The sequence below is a fragment of the Lynx canadensis genome, chromosome E1 (assembly GCF_007474595.2).
Source record: "Lynx canadensis isolate LIC74 chromosome E1, mLynCan4.pri.v2, whole genome shotgun sequence".
NCBI lineage: Eukaryota > Metazoa > Chordata > Mammalia > Carnivora > Felidae > Lynx > Lynx canadensis.
In genome coordinates, this window is record NC_044316.2 from 42,171,357 (window position 1) to 42,189,558 (window position 18,202).

The following is an 18,202-nucleotide window of genomic DNA, read 5'->3' on the forward strand; positions in this document are numbered from 1 at the left end:
ATTTTCTCACCTGCCAATGGTGGAAGACAGACAAGGAAAAGGCCTGCCCCTGGGTGTGAGTCCGCAGATCGGTCTCAAAGCCAAAAGAGTCAATGGCGGGGATGAAAGCTTTGATGGTGTAGAGAGGGGAGCCTGGGATGGGTGCATCCTGAGTCACATGCCCCCTGCGACAGAAAAACAAAGGCTGAGTCCCTCATCTTTCAGAGACCAAAAGCAGAGAAGGAATCTGTCCCCAATATACCACAACACAGAGTTACCATCAAAGAAAGAATAACCACAATCATGCTACAGTGGATGGAAAAGGCTGGGGGGGGGGGGAGGCTCAGTGTCATTTCCCATGGCAGCCAAAGGGGTAGTGACCGCTACATGAGAGTGGCAACACTGAAGGGACAAGGTCCTATAGACATTCCCCCACTGACACATTTCAGTACTTTCCCCGGGGGGTTCTCCACTGAGAGGGGTCTAAGAAGGAATCTCAACTTTTTATCTGCAGTGAAGCAGGGGTCTGCCTTAATCCTTTCCTACTTCATTTTGAAAAAACAGCTCACTAGGTTCTAGGAGCAGGGACAGTACAGGAGGTCCACCTCCTTCCCCACAGAGCCCAGTTACTCTTGCGGTGCTCCTGCTCCCTGCACCATCCCTAACATGCCCATGGCTCACCTGCGCCTGGCCAGGACAGTATACACAGCAGAGACACAATCTGCAGGGGCCTGGACCTCCACGAAGTAGTAAGGCTCCATCAGGCGAGGAGTGGCCTGCAACAGGGCAAGAAGAAAGAGTTCCTTAGCTTGGGTAAGGCTGAGGATTGAGGACCTGGATAGAGAAAAAGGCTGGAGGGACTGTGGTCTTGAGGACCTGGACAGAGAAAAAGGCTGGAGGGACTGTGGTCTTGAGACCTGCATAGCTAGAATTTCCACATAGTGCCCCAGAGCAACTCAGCTCCACTCACTTACCATGAGGAAGGCAGAATAGACAACTCTCCTGGCCGTGGGGATGATTTGGCCCCCGCCCCGGTGCAAGGGCTCTTGGGCAACCACTGCATCCAGGATCTTAAACTTGACATTTCGAATCACTGGAAAGGAGATGGGGGAGTTGATGACTGAGGAGTGGTTCTGGTGCTAGTCAAGGGCCCACGCGCAGGGAGGGCACCAAGGAGCCTCTAGTAGCATGGCAGCTGTCTTAAGATCACAAAAGATATGGGACAAAATCACCCTGCAGATGGGTGTTCTGATAGGATACCAAGGCCTATAGCAGAGGACAGAAGTTAGGCACACATTCTTTATGTTTGTTTCAGGCCACGCTCAGGCATTGTAAAGCTTTCCTAGAAGTTTATGGGATTTTTTTTTTTTTTTTTGTAGATACTTAATTGTTTTTGAATATAGAGTAAGTGCTAGGAATTGCACCTTCCTGCCCACTAATCCAACCTCGTCTATAAACCACTCCGATCCCATCTTCCTCTTTATACCTCTCCTCAAGCACATTCCTTCTCAGGACTGAGAAGCAAATGTCCGTCTAGAAATGACTTCCCTTCCGGGATGTCCCAGGCAATAGCACTTGGATGGGGAGGGAGGAGAGGCGAGAAGAGGAAGCTGACCTAGGACATGGAATGGCCCCATGTACCCCAAGCTGCTTCTCCTGCCAGGTCCCGTACACGAGCCCACCCCACCCCACCTCATACACCCAGGCAAAAGGACCCTACAGGGCTGGAGAGGGGGAGGCAGAGGCACTGTCGGAACTTACACTCGTCACAGAGGGGCCCCTCCCTGGTTCCCCACTGGAAACCTTGAACAATGCTGTCCTTCACTGAGCCAAGAAGAGCCTTGTCCACCTGCACAAAACATGAGGGCCTGTGAGCAGTGACCCTGGCAACAATCAGTTTAGAGGGAGGAGAAGGTAAGTATACCGGTAAGAAGATTCACCAGAAGACACAAAATACTTCTGGGAAAGGAAGTACACTTTGTAGTTTCTTCCACTCCACAGCAAAGAAACCACTGCACGGCTCCCGTTAGTTATGCTGTACCTCAGAAGGCAGGGTATCATCCACCAGGATGTTGGGGCCGGTGGCATCAGGGCCAAAAGCCCAGATAGAACGGGCAGCCAGCAGATCCCAATCGTACTTGGTCTGGAAGAATTCTCCCAGTTTCTTCCTAGGGGAAGGAGGAGGAAATGGAGGTTTTCCGGCAGCTCTGCAATTTCTGCATCCTGGGGTCACAATTCCCGTCTTCCCGGGGGACAGTTTGCTTCCCAGAAGGACACGTGGTATCAGAGCCTGGGGAGGCAAGCCGTAGCGCCTCGTCTCCTTTCGGCCTTGAAACCAGAGCCACATTCTCACCTGTTCCACGTGATCTGGACCACCTCATTCTCTATGTCCTCGGCGAGGCCCTTCTCGAGAGGCTCAGCAATCATGGTGATCTTATTCCTAGTCAGAAAGGAAATGAGTAATGATGAGGATCAACAGAACTTGAAGAAGGGGCATTCCTAAGGAGAGGGTGACAAGGCAGTTACATCAGTAAAAGCCAGAGGAGCAAAACAGAGCAAAAACGTTCATTTTCTGTCTTCCTTCACTTGAATCTACCACTCTTTAAAAAAGTAGGGTCTCAGGGCATCTGGCTGGCTCTGTCAATGGAGTGTGTAGCTCTTGATCTTAGGGTTGTGAGTTCGAGCCCATGTTGGGTGCAGAGATTACTTAAAAATAAAATTTAAAAAATTCCCACAACAACAGAACTGTTGCCAGGGCAAAACTGTAAGATGATCATATCATACGGAGAAAAGTGGCAGTTGGGACACTCATCCTTGGGGAACCTACAGCAAAGAATTCCACAGCATCATGTCTACAGGCCTAAGGCATGAGAGTGCTAGGTTAAAACTCAAGCATCCTAAGCCCCCATCCTGAGACCTAGGGAGTCTCTATTTCCACAGTACTTGTGACTGGGGTGGAGTTGAGGAGGGAGGAGGAGAAAGTGTCCCCTGTCAGTCCCAGGGTCACTCTGACACCCAGCTCACTTCTTATTGGGCGTTTCAGCAAAGCACTTGAGGGAAGATGTCTCCACCACCGTCTCACAAAACGTGACAACGGGATCAGCCACCTGGGAAACAGAATAAATTGTTAGGCAAGATCTAATTTTGTTGGAAGGACAATATTCTGCCAAAGGGAATTCTGAGGTTCCCTTGGCACTACCTTTGTGACAAACCCCTGTCTTAATCAGCATCAGCAATGAGTACAATAGCAGGTGAGAAGTCCTTACCAGCACTAAGGAGACTGAGAAAACTTCGTGGAGTGTGGAGTTTATGTTCCTGAGCCAAGAGTACGTGGGAGTCAAACCTGGGCCTAAAGTATCATCCCCCAAGGACACTTTCAAGGTCTGTTCAGCCGTCCCACAACCACTCACTTAGCACCTCCCGTGGCTCTGTCACAGCTGACACTAGGGACTGACTGGCGGGATCCCCTTCCACTCTCAACACCTGGCTCTGAGCAGCAGAGCTCCTCCCTGAAGCTCCCACGTGGCCAGCCACCAGGGAACTCAGTATCTTCTAGACCACCAGTCCTGGGCACCTCAGGAGGAGGATCTAAGAGGGGTACTTGAGGGTGCTCTCTCCCACCACCACAGGAACTGGGAGAAAACGGGTACCATCTAGGAGACTGGGGCCATGCAATGGGCACTTTAATCAAGGGGCCACGTCACAACCTAACAACAAATCCAGGAGAACCAGTTCTCACTCTCTCCCTGAAACCCTCCGCTGAGCCCTAATCACCAAAGATGGGTTAACTGTATAACTGTTTCCTTAACAAAAGACCAAGAATCACTTTGGCTTGGGAGCCTGGACTTTAAACTATGACACAGAGAATAACCCTGCAGAAAGGGGCAAACCAGATCTCAAATACCTTCCCAGATAGGGAGCAATAGGTCATGCTTTTCCCTAACATGTCTCCTCCCCAATAGGGCCCCCCTCTTCCCTCAGGCCTTCCAGGGGAATCAAGGGTTTGGTTGCTTAAAAAATCAGTCTGGAGCCATGAGTCAAGCTCCTGGCCAGGCGGGTACTCAAGAAAGAGGATGCTGATTTACCTTGATGTCGATCTCTGAGTACATCTTCCGTAAATCGTGCATCACACAGTCGAGGTACAGCTCCCCAGTACCCAGAATCACGTGCTCTCCAGACTCTTCCACCTGAAACATAACAGGCCTGGTGGTCATAGCCTGGACCTCTTATGCCAGCAACAGCAGCTAGAAACAGAATCAATGCTAGAGCCCAGGAGGAGGTGCCCAAACCCACTATCAGAATCAGCCACTCCTCAGCATCAGTTCCAGCCTCTTCAAGAAGGATCAGTGGGGAAGTGACCAACGGGTAAATCCTCAGGACATCTGGACCATTCAGCACGGTGCTGCTGGGCATTAGGTCACCGATTTAATTTCCAGCATAACTGTTTAGGGAAAACCCTGCCCTAAGTCTATGGACATAAGCTGACCCTTTAGCCCTGGCCAGCTACTCAGAAAAGTATGCTAGCAGACTCAAGAATGTAGAAGGATCAGAATGATCACTTTTCCTTCTATATTTTCTGGAAAATCAATTCATAGTGTATATATATATATATATATTTTTTTTTTTTAAGAAAGAAAAAAAATTATTTCCTCACAAAATGTATAACTGTGATTGTCATTAATCCCGGTCCCTAATATTTCTTTTTTTTCAATATTTATTTACTTATTTTATTTTTTATTTCTTTTTTTTTTTTTTAATAATTATTTTATTTTTATTTAATTTTATTTTTTATTTTTTTAAATTTACATCTAATTTGGTGCAACAATGATTTCAGGAGTAGATTCCTTAGTGCCCCTTACCCGTTTAGCCCATCCCGCCTCCCTCCACCCTGTAACCCTGTTTGTTCTCTACATTTATGAGTCTCTTCTGTTTTTATATAATTTTTGTTTCCCTTCCCTTATGTTCATCTGTTTTGTCTCTTAAAGTCCTCATGTGAGTGAAGTCATATATTTGTCTTTCTCTAATTTCACTTCGCATAATACCCTCCAGTTCCATCCACGTAGTTGCAAATGGCAAGATTTCATTCTTTTTGACTGCCAAGTAATACTCCATTGTATATATATACATCTTCTTTATCCATTCATCCGTCGATGGACATTTGGGCTTTTTCCATACTTTGGCTATTGTTCATAGTGCTGCTATAAACATGGGGGTGCATGTGCCCCTTCGAAACAGTACACCTGTATCCCATGGATGAATGCCTAGTAGTGCAATTGCTGGGTCGTAGGGTAGTTCTAGTTTTAGTTTTTTGAGGAACCTCCATACTGTTTTCCAGAGTGGCTGCACCAGCTTGCATTCCCATCAAAGTATACTTTCTAAGACACATCTCTTTCTCATCTAAAGATACTGTGGAATATGAACACATTCATGTACACTCGCGGCACCCCCCCCCCCCAAAACGTGTCTTGTTTTCAAATGACAGTAACAGACAGGGAATACTTGCTTTCGACATAGGCTGCTGGAAGCAGATCAGAGACAGCTGGTGGACGTGAAGCAGTGGGCGGCACAGACCTGTCACCGGGGGCAGCTATTGCAGACCTTGAACATACCTTGGTGGTGAGGGATGGATAGCTCTTGTTGACCTTGCGCAGACCGTCCAGCATCTTGGGTAGCTCTGAGGGGTTGACTGGTTCCACAGCAATCTTGATAACGGATGTGGTGTTGAACTTCAAGGGGCGGAAAATCTGAGCCTGAGATTCAAAGTGCAGAGGAGTGAGGGCACGTGGCCTGAGTAGGCACCAAAGGTACAGAGGTCAGAGAGGAGGAGACCACTCCCCAACCAGGAGCCAAAGTGCTGCTGGGAGGCAGCCAGAAGGGCCATTTATTCCCACGTAATTTGGCAGAACAAACAGCAGGGAAAAGATAAAGCAACTGCTCCTAACTCCTAGCAACTGAGTGGAGTACAGGGAGAATCGAGCTGGGTCCGATCTAGAAGCTTCAGCCTGTGCTCAGGCCCAGAACCAGGAAGCAGCAGTGACTCCAGGTTAGTACCCTGTGAGTTCCCACGGGACCCTCTAGCTTAAACTAATCCAGTTGCCTTTTCAGAAACTCTACCTCCTCATTGCCTCGGGGTTCAGTTATGGTTGCTGTCTTCACAATTGGTTGATCAACACCTTCGATCAGAACCCAGTTGCCAGCAGGAACACGGTTCACCTCAATGTGGTACCTGGGGCAACAGATGAGTGAAATAAGGAGGGGTGCCAGGCACTGGGCCAGGAGTAGGGGTGAACCAAACATACATTCCATTAGGGGAGGGGTACAACAACCAACCATGTAACCTCACATATATGTACAACTGACCCAGGAACAATGGGGCCCCAACGCCCCATGTAGTTGAAACTCCACATATATGTTCTGACTCCCCCCAAAACTTTAAAAAAAAAAATTTTTTTTTTAACGTTTATTTATTTTTGAGACAGAGAGGGACAGAGCACGAACGGGGGAGGGTCAGAGAGAGAGGGAGACACAGAATCTGAAACAGGCTCCAGGCTCCGAGCCATCAGCACAGAGCCCAACGCGGGGCTCGAACTCACGGACCGTGAGATCATGACCCGAGCTGAAGTTGGATGCTCAACCGACTGAGCCACCCAGGCGCCCCATCCCCCCAAAACTTAACTACTAAAACCCTACTGTCGGCTGGGGGCCTTACCGGTAACATAAACAGTCAATTAACACGTTTCGTATGTGCATTCTATATGTGTATTCTACACTGTACTCTTATAAAAAAATAAGCTAAAGAAAAGAAAATGTTAAAGTCATAAAGAAGAGAAAATACATTTGCAGGACAATAGTGTATTTACTGGAAAAAAAAAAACCCACATTAAAGTGGACTCGTGTAGTTTTAAACCTGTGTTGTTCAAGGGTCAACTGGAATTATAAACTGGTTAGCACATGGAAGAAAGCTCATGGTATTTTAGGAGGACAAAAGAGGAAAACCTAATTTCAGGTGGATACTACTGGTAAGCAAGGCCCTGCCCAAGGGGTAGAATGTAAGGAGATGCCAAAAGCACCACAGAAGATACTGCAACTCTCCTAGGCCATCAGTCCTCTGCCTTCTAGGGAATGGGTGGATTTGGAGAGGGAAAGGGGGCCATTGGCAAGGTACAGCAGGCACGTCAGAACAGGACTGCCTTGACTCTGCTTGCTAGCTAAGAAGCCGAACTTATGAATTCACAAGCAGCCCAGAGGCCCAAGCTAAGTCTGATGCTGCAGATAAGGAACCTATAAGGGATCTAGCAAAATCTTCTCTTGGTCAAAGAATAGTCCGTGGAGGTTGGGAGACAATTTCTTTTGGGAAGAAACATAAAGGTTGTGACTTAGAAACACAGAAGAGGAAGAGAGGATTAAAAAGAGTAAAAATAGAAAACTTACAAAAGTTTATATAAGCCACTCAAAACTCAAAGGCAAGGCTCTTGGCATTATCCCAACAGTAGCTGCCTTTTAGCCCTAGCAACTCTGGGTAGTAAGAAATAGAAGTCAACAGATGTGAGGGAGGGTCAGCTGATGCCCTACTGAAGTGGCCCATGCAGCTGCTGTGACAAGGCCAAGGCATGCCTCTATAGGCTACTATTGACAGTACCTGGCCACAGAGATCCAAAGACGACCCACGGTGCATATCTGGGAGTCTTCCTCATCCTCCAGGGTGTAGTTCTCCCCCAGCACCTTCACGGGCTGCCCAGCATGGATGGTGCCACTCAGCACCCGGCCAAAGGCATGAAACTGAACTCCATCATCCGTGCTGTACATCTTGGTGGTGTGGCACATCAGGGGACCCTGGAGGTGGGGACAGAGTGCAGGCTCAACCACACATATTCCCAGGGTAAATACCCTTGTCTCTACCTCCTTGGACAGCGATGACATGGCTCTGCGAGGAGGCTGCCCAGACCTAGAGGAAGATGTGTCAATCTCCTGGGAAAATTCCAAACCATGCCCTACCCCCTGATTAGTTAGCAGATGTCATAGGCAGAGCAAAGCAAAAAAACTTTCTCTTTTCTCTAGGAGGATGAGGGCAATGGCGAAGAAAAGCAGGTTTAGGATGGCAGATTGCCACTGTTAACTTGCAAGATTACAAGACTTGCTTGCCCCAAATTCCCTCCGAAGATGTAACACGATTCTCAGTTGGTCGTTCATGCTGAGAAATTAGACTAAGGACAGCTGGGAAAAAAATTTTTTTTCAATTAATAAATTAATTATTTTTAAAGTAAGCTGTGTAGGTCCAATGTGGAGCCTGAACTCATGACCTGGAGATCAACAGTCATATACTCTACTGACTGAGTTGGCCAGGCATCCCTGGGAAAGACTTTTTTTAAGTACATTAAAAAAAAAAAATTATTTATTTTTGAGAGAGAGAGAGAGAGAGAGAATCCGAAGCAGGCTCTGGGGCTCAAACCCACAAACCATGAGATCATGACCTGAGCCAAAGTGGGACGCTTAACCAACTGAGCCACCCAGGTGCCCCTGGTAAGAACTTTTTTAAAGCCCAAAGCTGACAAAGTTAGCTACCATTTGTTGAATGTTTACTGTCTATCAGGCACCATGCTAAACACAACTGTAAAACTTTCTTACTCTTATTTAATTTTTTAACAGTCACATACATACTACCATCCTCATTTTATCCACCAAGACTCTTAGAAAGATAGAATAATTTTCCCAAAATCATAACACTAGAAGTGGTAACCCTGGGTCTTGAATTCAGGCCTGTTTGACTTTGCTAACGGGGTGTGGCAAGCAAGGATGGAAAGAAGGCATCATTCCTATGACCAGAAAACAGTATCTCCAACAGAAGGAGGAAAAAAACCAGAAATGGGGGTTTTCCCTTACGTCAGGATCACAGTCGCTCATGGCCTCGCCGAGATCAGAATCCACACCGCCAGTGTAGGTGTGCTCAATCTTGGGCTTGGCGCCCACCTTTGGAGAGGGGATATGCTGCACACACATGTCCACAAAGCCTGCGGAGGGAGAAGACAAAGCCATTACTCTACACTCACAGGGGGAAGTGACGGTGAGTTATGGATCCACTAGTGATGGCCAGAAAGCTAAAAGTGCAGGGACTCATTTTCAGCTCTTAAGCTAGGGCACCGTGAGCCCAGCGGGAAGTACCACCTTGTTTCCTGGGAGCATCCTCTAAGAGCAAGAAGCAGGGCTCAATGGTTCCTTGAACTCAGGTGACAAAAATTTTCAAGTGTCTGTTATCAATCCATGATCTTTCATTGAATATAAGCACTTACTGAGCACTTACAATAAGTACCCCAGCTCTTCAGATTTACTCAGAACAATCCGAGTTGACTCTCTCTTTGGGAAATACTGCATATGTTTCTGTTCAATACATCATCCTGTTTTCTTTTCTTTTTTTTTTTTAACGTTTATTTATTTTTCAGAGAGAGAGAGCAAGCGAGCAGAGGAGAGGCAGACAGAAAAGGAGACACAGACTCTGACGCAGGCTTCAGGTTCTGAGCTTTCAGCACAGAGCACAGCGAAGGGCTGGAACCCATGAACCGTGAGATCATGACCTGCACCCAAGTCAGACGCTTAACCGACTGAGCCACCCAGGCGCCCCATCATCCTGTTTTTCTAACAGCCAATAGGCCATGAAAGAGAAAACCTCCATTAGCACCTTGGGGAAAGCAGATGTTTTCAGTTGGTGTCTCCTACATCAGATGGATGGCCAGCCGAGAATGAACTACTAGAATCATGTACCTTGTGGATTTAGACACCTAATAACTACCAGAATCAAGAGACTGCTGGGGCGCCTGAGTGGCTCAGTTGGTTAAGTATCCGACTTCCACTCAGGTCATGGTCTCATGGCTCGTGAATTCAAGCCCCATGTCGGGTTCTGTGCTGACAGCTCAGAGCCTGGAGCCTGCTTCAGATTCTGTGTCCCCCTCTCTCTCTGCCCGCCCCCTGCTCAAGCTCTACTGTCTCTGTCTCTCTCTCAAGAATAAATAAACATTAAAAAAATTAAAAAAAAAAGAGAGAATCAAGAGATTGCTGAGGGGACCCTTAGTCATTACCTTTACTACCTCCCTTATTTTACAGATGAGAAATTCGAGTCACAGAAGAATCAGGTGGCTGACCCAGGTCTCACCACATGGAAGGGCCAGGGCCACAATAGGAACAAGATTCAGGTCTTTCTCAATAGGTCTAGGGCTCATTCTACTATATCGCCTGCCTTCTGTGCCACTTAAATAGAGGAGACAGGAGCTTAGGAGAAAAGAAATCTGAGCCTGCTGCTTTTCCCAGTATTTCCCATTGCTTATGAGTCTATTTACATCACTTATGAGTCTTGTAAAAATACTAGAACCTTGGAATCTGTTTCAACATCTCCTTTATTTGCATGCTCCTCCTGGTAGGGAAATATAATTGCTTTTGTTTCCCAAGATAGAGTTCTTGGTACCATCCACCAAAGGAAACAGCTAGGAGAAAAATGCAGGTGCTGTACATCCGGTTTGCAGTTTATTTAAAAAAGTCTCACATCTCTGCACATCACTGGAGTGAGGAAAAGGTCCCCCCAATACGTGTGGCAGAACATGACAGTGATGGGAAGGGGGCCATGAGCTCTTTTGTTACCTGTGAATTCACCAAAGAATTTTTTGCAGACCAGCCTGAGCAGGGGGCGGATATTCAGCTTAAGCTCTTCTTTGGTCAGATGAATGCCAAGCTCATCCAGGGTCCTGGGGAGGCTGGTGTCCACGTCACCCACAACCTGTGTTGGTACCAAATACCATGTCAGCTGTAATGATGGCCCCAGCATGCTGCCTGCTATAGAGGGCAAGGGAAGGCCAAAGGGCAATTTGAAGGGTCACTGTGCCAAGTTCTCTTCTACAGGGAGAGCTCTTGGCAAGGACAGCCATTTGGTTTGAGAGAAATCTTTGATATCTACTCTTCAAACCAATCCTGGGGGGAAAAAAGGGGTTGGTTAAATAAACCTGGCCCTCTCTGATGACCTTCAGTGCTGCCCCCTGGTGTCTGAAAAGCAGCATCTCACCCCACTCAGGAAATCCCTTAATCTTCCCTATTTAGAGACTTCTCAGATTTAGAGGATCACTGCACTGGAAGGAACCAAAAAAGGTCACCTAGCAGTCCATCTGCTGGTAGGGCAAGGCCAAGCTAAATCATTCTCAGCAGACTCAAGGTCTCTAATGAGACAGACTCTATAAATTTCTTTTATTAATCCATTCCAGTCTGACACAAGATACTAAGTATTTTTCAGCACTAATAAATTTTAATCATGTTATTTTGTCTTGTTGCTATGTTTTACTCTTTTGTCAGCTGGTATGGCCACACACGTTTTGTGTATATGTGTGTGTTAACTGTGCACAGTGCTTATTAAACACTTGAATATTTTATAACTGTCTTGGGAAAAAGGTCTACGAAAACTCCCGTACAGTATTACCCCTTTACTTCTGCCTTTTAGGTAGCACAAATTCATGCAAACTCAATGTTATACTCTTTTCTTTGGAGAATCCTACATGTCTAACTGCATCCTTACCACTGTCTGATGCATCTTTTTTTTTTTTTTCAAGTGAGTTATATGTCCAATATGGGGCTTGAACTCATGACCTAGAGATCGAGAGTTGCATGCTCTGCTGACTGAGCCAGCCAGGCACCCCGTGATGCATCCTTTCCGATTTGACAAACATCACATATATACAGGCCCAGAAAAATCATTAAAAAGCAAGCTAATACAGTCATTCTTTTAATGGCTACAAAATACTTGAGATGTACCATAATTCATTTAATCAGATTCTCACTGATAAACATTTAACTTATTTCCAGTTTGCTTCCCCTCTTATAAAATGTGTGTGTGTATATATATATATATATATATATACACACACACACACACACACTATACATAAACCAATTATATCTGTAAATCAAATCCCTACAACTGCAATTATTAGTTCTCAAGTATCAAATCTTTATACAAAATTTCTCCATTGCCTTTTCTTTCTTATCTTCCCCCCTTCACTGTGAAGGGCACTTCAGAGGCACTTAGAGGACCATAGATCTAGAAGACTGGTGAGCAACTATCCTCATGCTTAGTAAAACAAAACTGAGCAGGTTTAGGGGCAGGGGGAAGTCTGAGTTCACCAACTTTTGCACTCTGTGTTTAGAAGGGCAGGCCTGAACCAGGCAGCCTGACATTCTCACCTGAGCAAGGATCTTATACAGAGGCTCCAAGATAAACTCCACAAAGCTCCTCTGGGAGCTGCTGGTTGGGGCCTTTTTTGTGAATTTTCGTCTATTAAGAGGAAAAAAAAAAAAAAGAGTTATGGGTGGCCCAGCAGGGAGAAGGCTGTGTCACTGACCCCAAGGGTGAATTTCCTAAGTTCTGCATCTGAGCAGGATGAAGGGGAAGGAATGTGTATGTGATCATAACATTTCCAAAGAGAGATTCCCAAGAGAGCATTTGGTTATGACTCTCGTGCATGCCTGAGCTGAGCTGTGAAGATCTCAAGAGAAATAGGCTCATCCTGTTAAGAGCTCATGAAGCCAAACCACTTAGAGGAGGATTATTCATGTTTAATAAAAAAGTAGGCTTTGGGGCACCTAGGTGGCTTAGTTGGTTGAGCGTCCAACTTTAGCTCAGGTCATGATCTCGCGGTTTTTGAGTTTGAGCCCCACATCAGGCTCACTGCTGTCAGCCTGTCAGCACAGAGCCCACTCCAGATCCTCTGTCCCCCCGCTCTCTGCCCCTCCCCTGCTTGCACTACTCCCCTACCCCTTCCCAAAAGGTAGGTTTTAATCTTAGGAACTCTTTCTCTGTCCTCACTTCCTGGAAAAATGTACGCCCCCTCTAGAGAGTCATTTCCCCACTCTACTTACGTTTTGGGGTTGAAGTAGATGTCACCCCAGAGTCTTTTAGCAAATTCCTGGTAGTTAATGTCACCTGTAAGAGAAGCCATATGATTATAATCTACCTAACAAAGTATTGTTTGAAAGTCTGCATACGTGGTTCCAGATGCGTAAGTGGTTTATAGCTGAGGAATTCTAGCACGTTCCTTCCCAAGGTCTGGACATTTCCTTGTACCCAGGCAGGCAGACAAGGATACTGAGGCATAGACAAGGACAGGACTGGCCCAAATTAGACATGGCTACGGTGGAGCCAAAATGAGTACCCAGGCAGCTCTATGTCTAGGAAGCAAAGAACTGAGCTATGGACAAGGATACGGTTTATATGCTTTCCTTTAATAAAATAGGCCCAACCGCCCACATGCTATGCTCTGTCTGCACCTAAACACTGTTCCTTCCAGAAGTGGGGCTTAATGGCTCCTTCACTCTTCCCTGATCCACATAAGCTCTCTGCTGCCAGTGTGGGCAGTCTCCCAGCTGCAATGCCACGCTAAAGCTCAAACTAGCCCCAAGCCTCTGGAAGGCAGACATCTAGCCCTCAGGAGAGAAAACTCCAAAGCCTACCTTTATCTCATCTTTTACCAATTAATATTTTTGGTTTGACTGTAACTCTTAATCCTGGTCAGGCTGAGCCAACGGTGGCTTTTAGAATTCAAGATCGTTTCAATCAAGAGCTCCTGTTAGTCAATTTGGTCACATCACCAACTGTGTCATGAGTATTTCTATCTAGATGATTTCACTCAAGATGCCATAAAGGATATTCATCACTTTTCCCCTAAAGCCACGCTCCCCTTCAGACCATTCCCCCTTTTATTGAGGCTACCTTGGCATTTCATCCAGGTTCAAAATCTTTTTCTTCCCCACTTTGCTAATTACCAAATTCTTCCCTTCTTTCCCACATTAGTTAGTGACTCTCTCTCCTTTGAACCACTGTGTCTTTTACATGCCTCTATTACTGCACCTTATAGTACAGCATACTCACTGGATTGAGTTGCTTGAGTGCTCACAAGAACTAGGCCTAGCATGCTGGAAGTTTAATAAACGCTCAGTGGAAGAAAGGGTGAACTTCTCTCTGGTTCTTCTCTTCCTTTTCAATCTCACTAATAACAGGAACCCAATATTCACGATCCTGTATCTGAATACTGGTGAAAATGTCTAACCGGGTGTTCCTTCCTGTACCCACCCTTCTTCCTGGCCTATCTTCTATCAGCTTTGCACGTGTCAGCCTACCCCAATCTTTAACAGCTCCCAACTGCTCACAGGATAAAGTCAAAATTCCTTAACCTGGCATTCCAAGCCTTCCTCAATGTGGTCCCAACCCAGCTTGCCCACAGCTTTACTTCAACTCTCCCCTTTGGTGAAACAGTTCACCATTATTAAATAGGCCATGGGTCCAAACCACCCACCTCTGTGCCTCCTCTTTCAATGCTGCGAATCTAGAACTCCCAGCTCTCTACTCTCCACCTGCCCGTGAAGCCCCATCTCCTCCTGCCCAAACTGATGCCATACACTGTTGTTCAACACTCCGTAGATTTCCGTCTACCCCTTGGACAGAGTTCTTAGAAGTCAGAGATTGTTCCCCATGCGTTGCCAGATTCTTAGTTAAGAGGACATGACATCAACTGTGGAAGTACGGTGTGATGGAAAAAACATCAAGTAGATTCTAGTCCCAAGCCCACCAGTAGGTTCTGTAACCCTGGGCATAGCTTTCCCATATGTGGAATGAAGGGGAAGGACTCAATGATCTCTGATATTCCTTTCAGAGCTGACTTTCTAGAAGTCCCAAACATGACTTTTCTCCCCTCCCCTCCTTTGTAAAAATATAAGTATATAGAAAGAATGCAAATGGGGGAGAGGGGCAGAGGGAGAAAGAGAGAGAATCCTAAGCAGTCTCCATGCTCAGTGCAGAACCCAATGCAGGGCTTGATCCCATGACCCTGGGATCATGACCTGAGTCAGACGCTCAACCAACTGAGCCACCCAAGTGCTCCCATATACAGCTTTTCAGGAGGATGATATTGGAACCCAGAGCTGGCTCCTTTGTAAACTAACAGTGGGTTCCTAGGATGGGCAATACTTTCTCCTGAGGCTCAGGGCCATTTTCAATCAGAAACGAAATCATTAATACACTGTAATTACAGAAATGGTCTTAGATTTTGCTTCACATGCTGATGTAAAGAATATTCAGAGACCTGGAAACCAGAACCCTACTCAGGTAAGTTTTATTTATTATCCATCTACTTTCCCTTTTCAAAAGAGCCATCTAGAAACAACTAAATGTATACCTAACGATAAGAAAGTAGTTAAGTTATAGCACATCTATACAGGGGAGTAACTGGCAGTGACAGAAAATAATTCACAGAAATGAATTTTAATAAAATAATTTGGCCAATTCCTGTGATCCGATGCTGAGTGAAAATTTATCTGTGTTATGTTTTATATATTATACATGTCCCTCTATAAAATGTGATCTTATTTATGCAGAACACTAAACACAGAAAGAACTATAAAATGTTTGCATGGTTATGGTAATGAGGTTATGGGTGAGTTTTGCTTTCTTGATGAGATTTTACTGTATCGTCCATGTTTCTACAATGAGGATGCAGTGGATAAGTACATATTAAAAAAACAAACAAGTTGCATTTGCCCATTTCTTTCACAAGAGCAAAGACGAGGTTGAAGGACCACTGAGTGGTGAGAACAGAAACACTGGAGCTCCAGTGCCTGTCAGCTGTGAGACCTCTCACCGGGCCTCTCCGCAGTCCTCACGGGTGAGGTGAGGGTGAATTATGACCTCCTCGAAAGGACAGTGTTGGACACTCAGGACATGGTTGTTACCGGAATCTGAGGGAATTGGGAGGCACAGAGGTAAAGAGCACAGGAATCTTCTGGAGTTGGGAAGCCGGCCCCAGAGCTCTGTGCCAAGGCTCCGGGACCTGTAAAATCATTCAGCTGGGTATCCTGGCGGACTGCAAATCCAACTCGAGCTCTTGAGTAGGCCTACAAAGTGTCCATGTGCCTACAGATGGCTGGAGAGACAGCTAGAAGAAGCACCACTAGTGACAGACATTCCATCCCTGAGGAAGAGGTCTGAAAGGGCTTTGTGGCCATGGAGAATTACTCTCGGAAAATATCTGTCTCACGCTAACAAAGATTCTTATTCCTAAAATGAGCTCCCTTTTCACCCATTTCTTCCACAGTCACCTTTATTCTTCTATTCTTTAGAAGCCACTTGGCCCAAAGAAAGGGTCGAGGGGCCAAAAAGAGACCGAAACGTGACAATAATAGTTGATAAAATGCTCCCCCAAACAGGGGACCCTGGCATGAAGCCAATTCTAAACTCTTCAGCAGGAAAGGCACCCGTGACTCTGGGGAAGCTGGGAGACAGCCCGCCAGCCAGAGCTTACCGAAGGTGTCAGCATAGATCTTGGCAAAGGAGCCGAGTGTGAAGCAGATGCTGTACTGGGAGCTGGAGAAGCAGACGTTGCCCAGGAGTGGGGAAAGGATCAGGTTCTCATCGGTGGAGTACATGCTAAAACAGAGACAGTCATGAGTGCAGAGCCGGGCTGTGCAGCAACATCAACATAATGCCAAGGGTGAAGGGCGGGGACTCTGTGTCATCACCCCTCTCCAGCCCTTGTTCTCAGAAGGGGCTTGCATAACACACTCAAGCGCTGCCAGCGGCCTGGCCCAAGAAAGTGACATGATGGAGTTGTCCCCTAACTCCCAGTAACAAGCTGACTTCCCAGTGCTGGGAACTTCATGCATGATACTGGAGAAGTTAACTGCACCAGACAGACAAGGGGAAACTTGGAGGTCAGAGACAAAGCTCTTGAAACACAGGAAAGGAATCTGATGTGAAAGTGGAGTACCTTTTTGAGAAATCTCAATTTCACAAACACAAACAGACATAAATACCAGAAGTGAATAAAAAACAAAAGAAAAAATAAGGGCAACTTTGCTCCCCACTCTCACTGCCCAGTTCCTCTTTATTTTATTAGGCGTTGTTATACAAATTCACATGAAAACTTTATCTTAAAGGCCACGCAGAAGCCACAGCATCCCAAGTTCACTAAAGTTTCAAAGAAAACCAGCTGTATACAGGAATTCAATCCACAACCCTAGCCTCACTGACAGATTGTTTTATGTAATTTCTTAATTTAGAAGTGAAAGTATTGGCTTCTAAAGAGCAGTTTCCTACCTTATTCCACCACATCCCAAGTTATGTTCCCCAGAGGCAACTGCTTTCAACTCTGTTAAAGCTGCTTTCAGAGCAATGGTCCTCATATTTCTAAATAATATGCTCACGTTGCTGTTTCTTGTTTAGAGGCTGAGATCAGACTTCTTATTTTGGTGATCAGGATTTAGCCCCATCCTCTATTTTAAGGTAATAAATAAGTTTATCACTTCATCTTTGGGGTTCCTGATATTATGTTGGTCTCCAGTCATTCTCGGCCCTTCTGGAGCCAGGGAGAAGAGATCACTGTTGAGAATTAGTACTACATACGGGGGAGGCTCCTGAAGGTAAATCTGTCTCTGGCCACGGAGGTACCATCCCCAGTCCTTAACTGGAGAGGTGTTCTCTCAATAGGACAGCTTCATCCTGGGCCCTTTGAGGGGCCACAATAAGTCATCCAGTCCTTCTGTCAGCCCGCAGATAAGACTGTCTTTATGATATATTTAACCTATTCTTCAAAGTCACCTTGATACTGTATTGTGAGGTCTCCCAGCCATCGCTCATACTTATTAATATAAGCCTGAAATCCATCTTGCTGAAAAGCAACTATGTCCACAAAAACAACAGCCAATAGTTCCTTCACTTACTGAATCTGTGTTAATAACAGCAACTAACATCATTCATGGGGCAGGTACTGCATGCTAAGCACTATGATAAGTGGGTTACATCAAATATCTACCTGATTTCTTTAAAAAAAAAAAAAAAAAATTTTTTTTAACGTTTATTTATTTTTGAGAGACAGAGCACGAGCGAGGGCGGGGCAGAAAGAGAGAAAGAGAGAAGGGGCGCGAGAGCACGTGCGCTCATGCTGAGCTGTCAGCACAGAGCCCGATGTGGGGCTCAAACCCACAAACTGTGAGACCATGACCTGAGCCGAAGTTGGATGCTCAACCGACTGAGCCACCAGGTGCTCCAAATATCTGATTTCTTATCACATCCCATTAGGTAAGCGTTATTATCATTCATTCCCTTTTTACAGAGGCAGAACCTGAGGCTCTACAAGCATCACTTGCCCAGGTTCACACACTTGGTATGGGGTGAAGGCGAGACCAAGTTGAGAGTCCCAGATAT

At 45.9% G+C, this 18,202-nt stretch overlaps 1 protein-coding gene across 1 annotated transcript in view; it reads right to left on the reverse strand.

The window, feature by feature from the left end:
* Positions 1–18,202, reverse strand: part of EFTUD2 (elongation factor Tu GTP binding domain containing 2) — a 40,183-nt gene that overhangs the window by 1,056 nt on the left and 20,925 nt on the right. Inside the window, exons 11-26 of the mRNA XM_030295565.2 lie at positions 16,302–16,426; positions 12,868–12,931; positions 12,193–12,283; positions 10,606–10,741; positions 8,860–8,987; positions 7,619–7,812; positions 6,094–6,205; positions 5,589–5,729; positions 4,065–4,166; positions 3,004–3,086; positions 2,333–2,419; positions 2,021–2,147; positions 1,741–1,828; positions 954–1,072; positions 661–755; positions 11–164 (exon numbers count right to left, since the gene is read on the reverse strand). Coding sequence (XP_030151425.1) covers positions 11–164; positions 661–755; positions 954–1,072; positions 1,741–1,828; positions 2,021–2,147; positions 2,333–2,419; positions 3,004–3,086; positions 4,065–4,166; positions 5,589–5,729; positions 6,094–6,205; positions 7,619–7,812; positions 8,860–8,987; positions 10,606–10,741; positions 12,193–12,283; positions 12,868–12,931; positions 16,302–16,426 — 1,846 coding nt within the window. The remainder of the gene's footprint in view (positions 1–10; positions 165–660; positions 756–953; positions 1,073–1,740; positions 1,829–2,020; positions 2,148–2,332; positions 2,420–3,003; positions 3,087–4,064; positions 4,167–5,588; positions 5,730–6,093; positions 6,206–7,618; positions 7,813–8,859; positions 8,988–10,605; positions 10,742–12,192; positions 12,284–12,867; positions 12,932–16,301; positions 16,427–18,202) is intronic.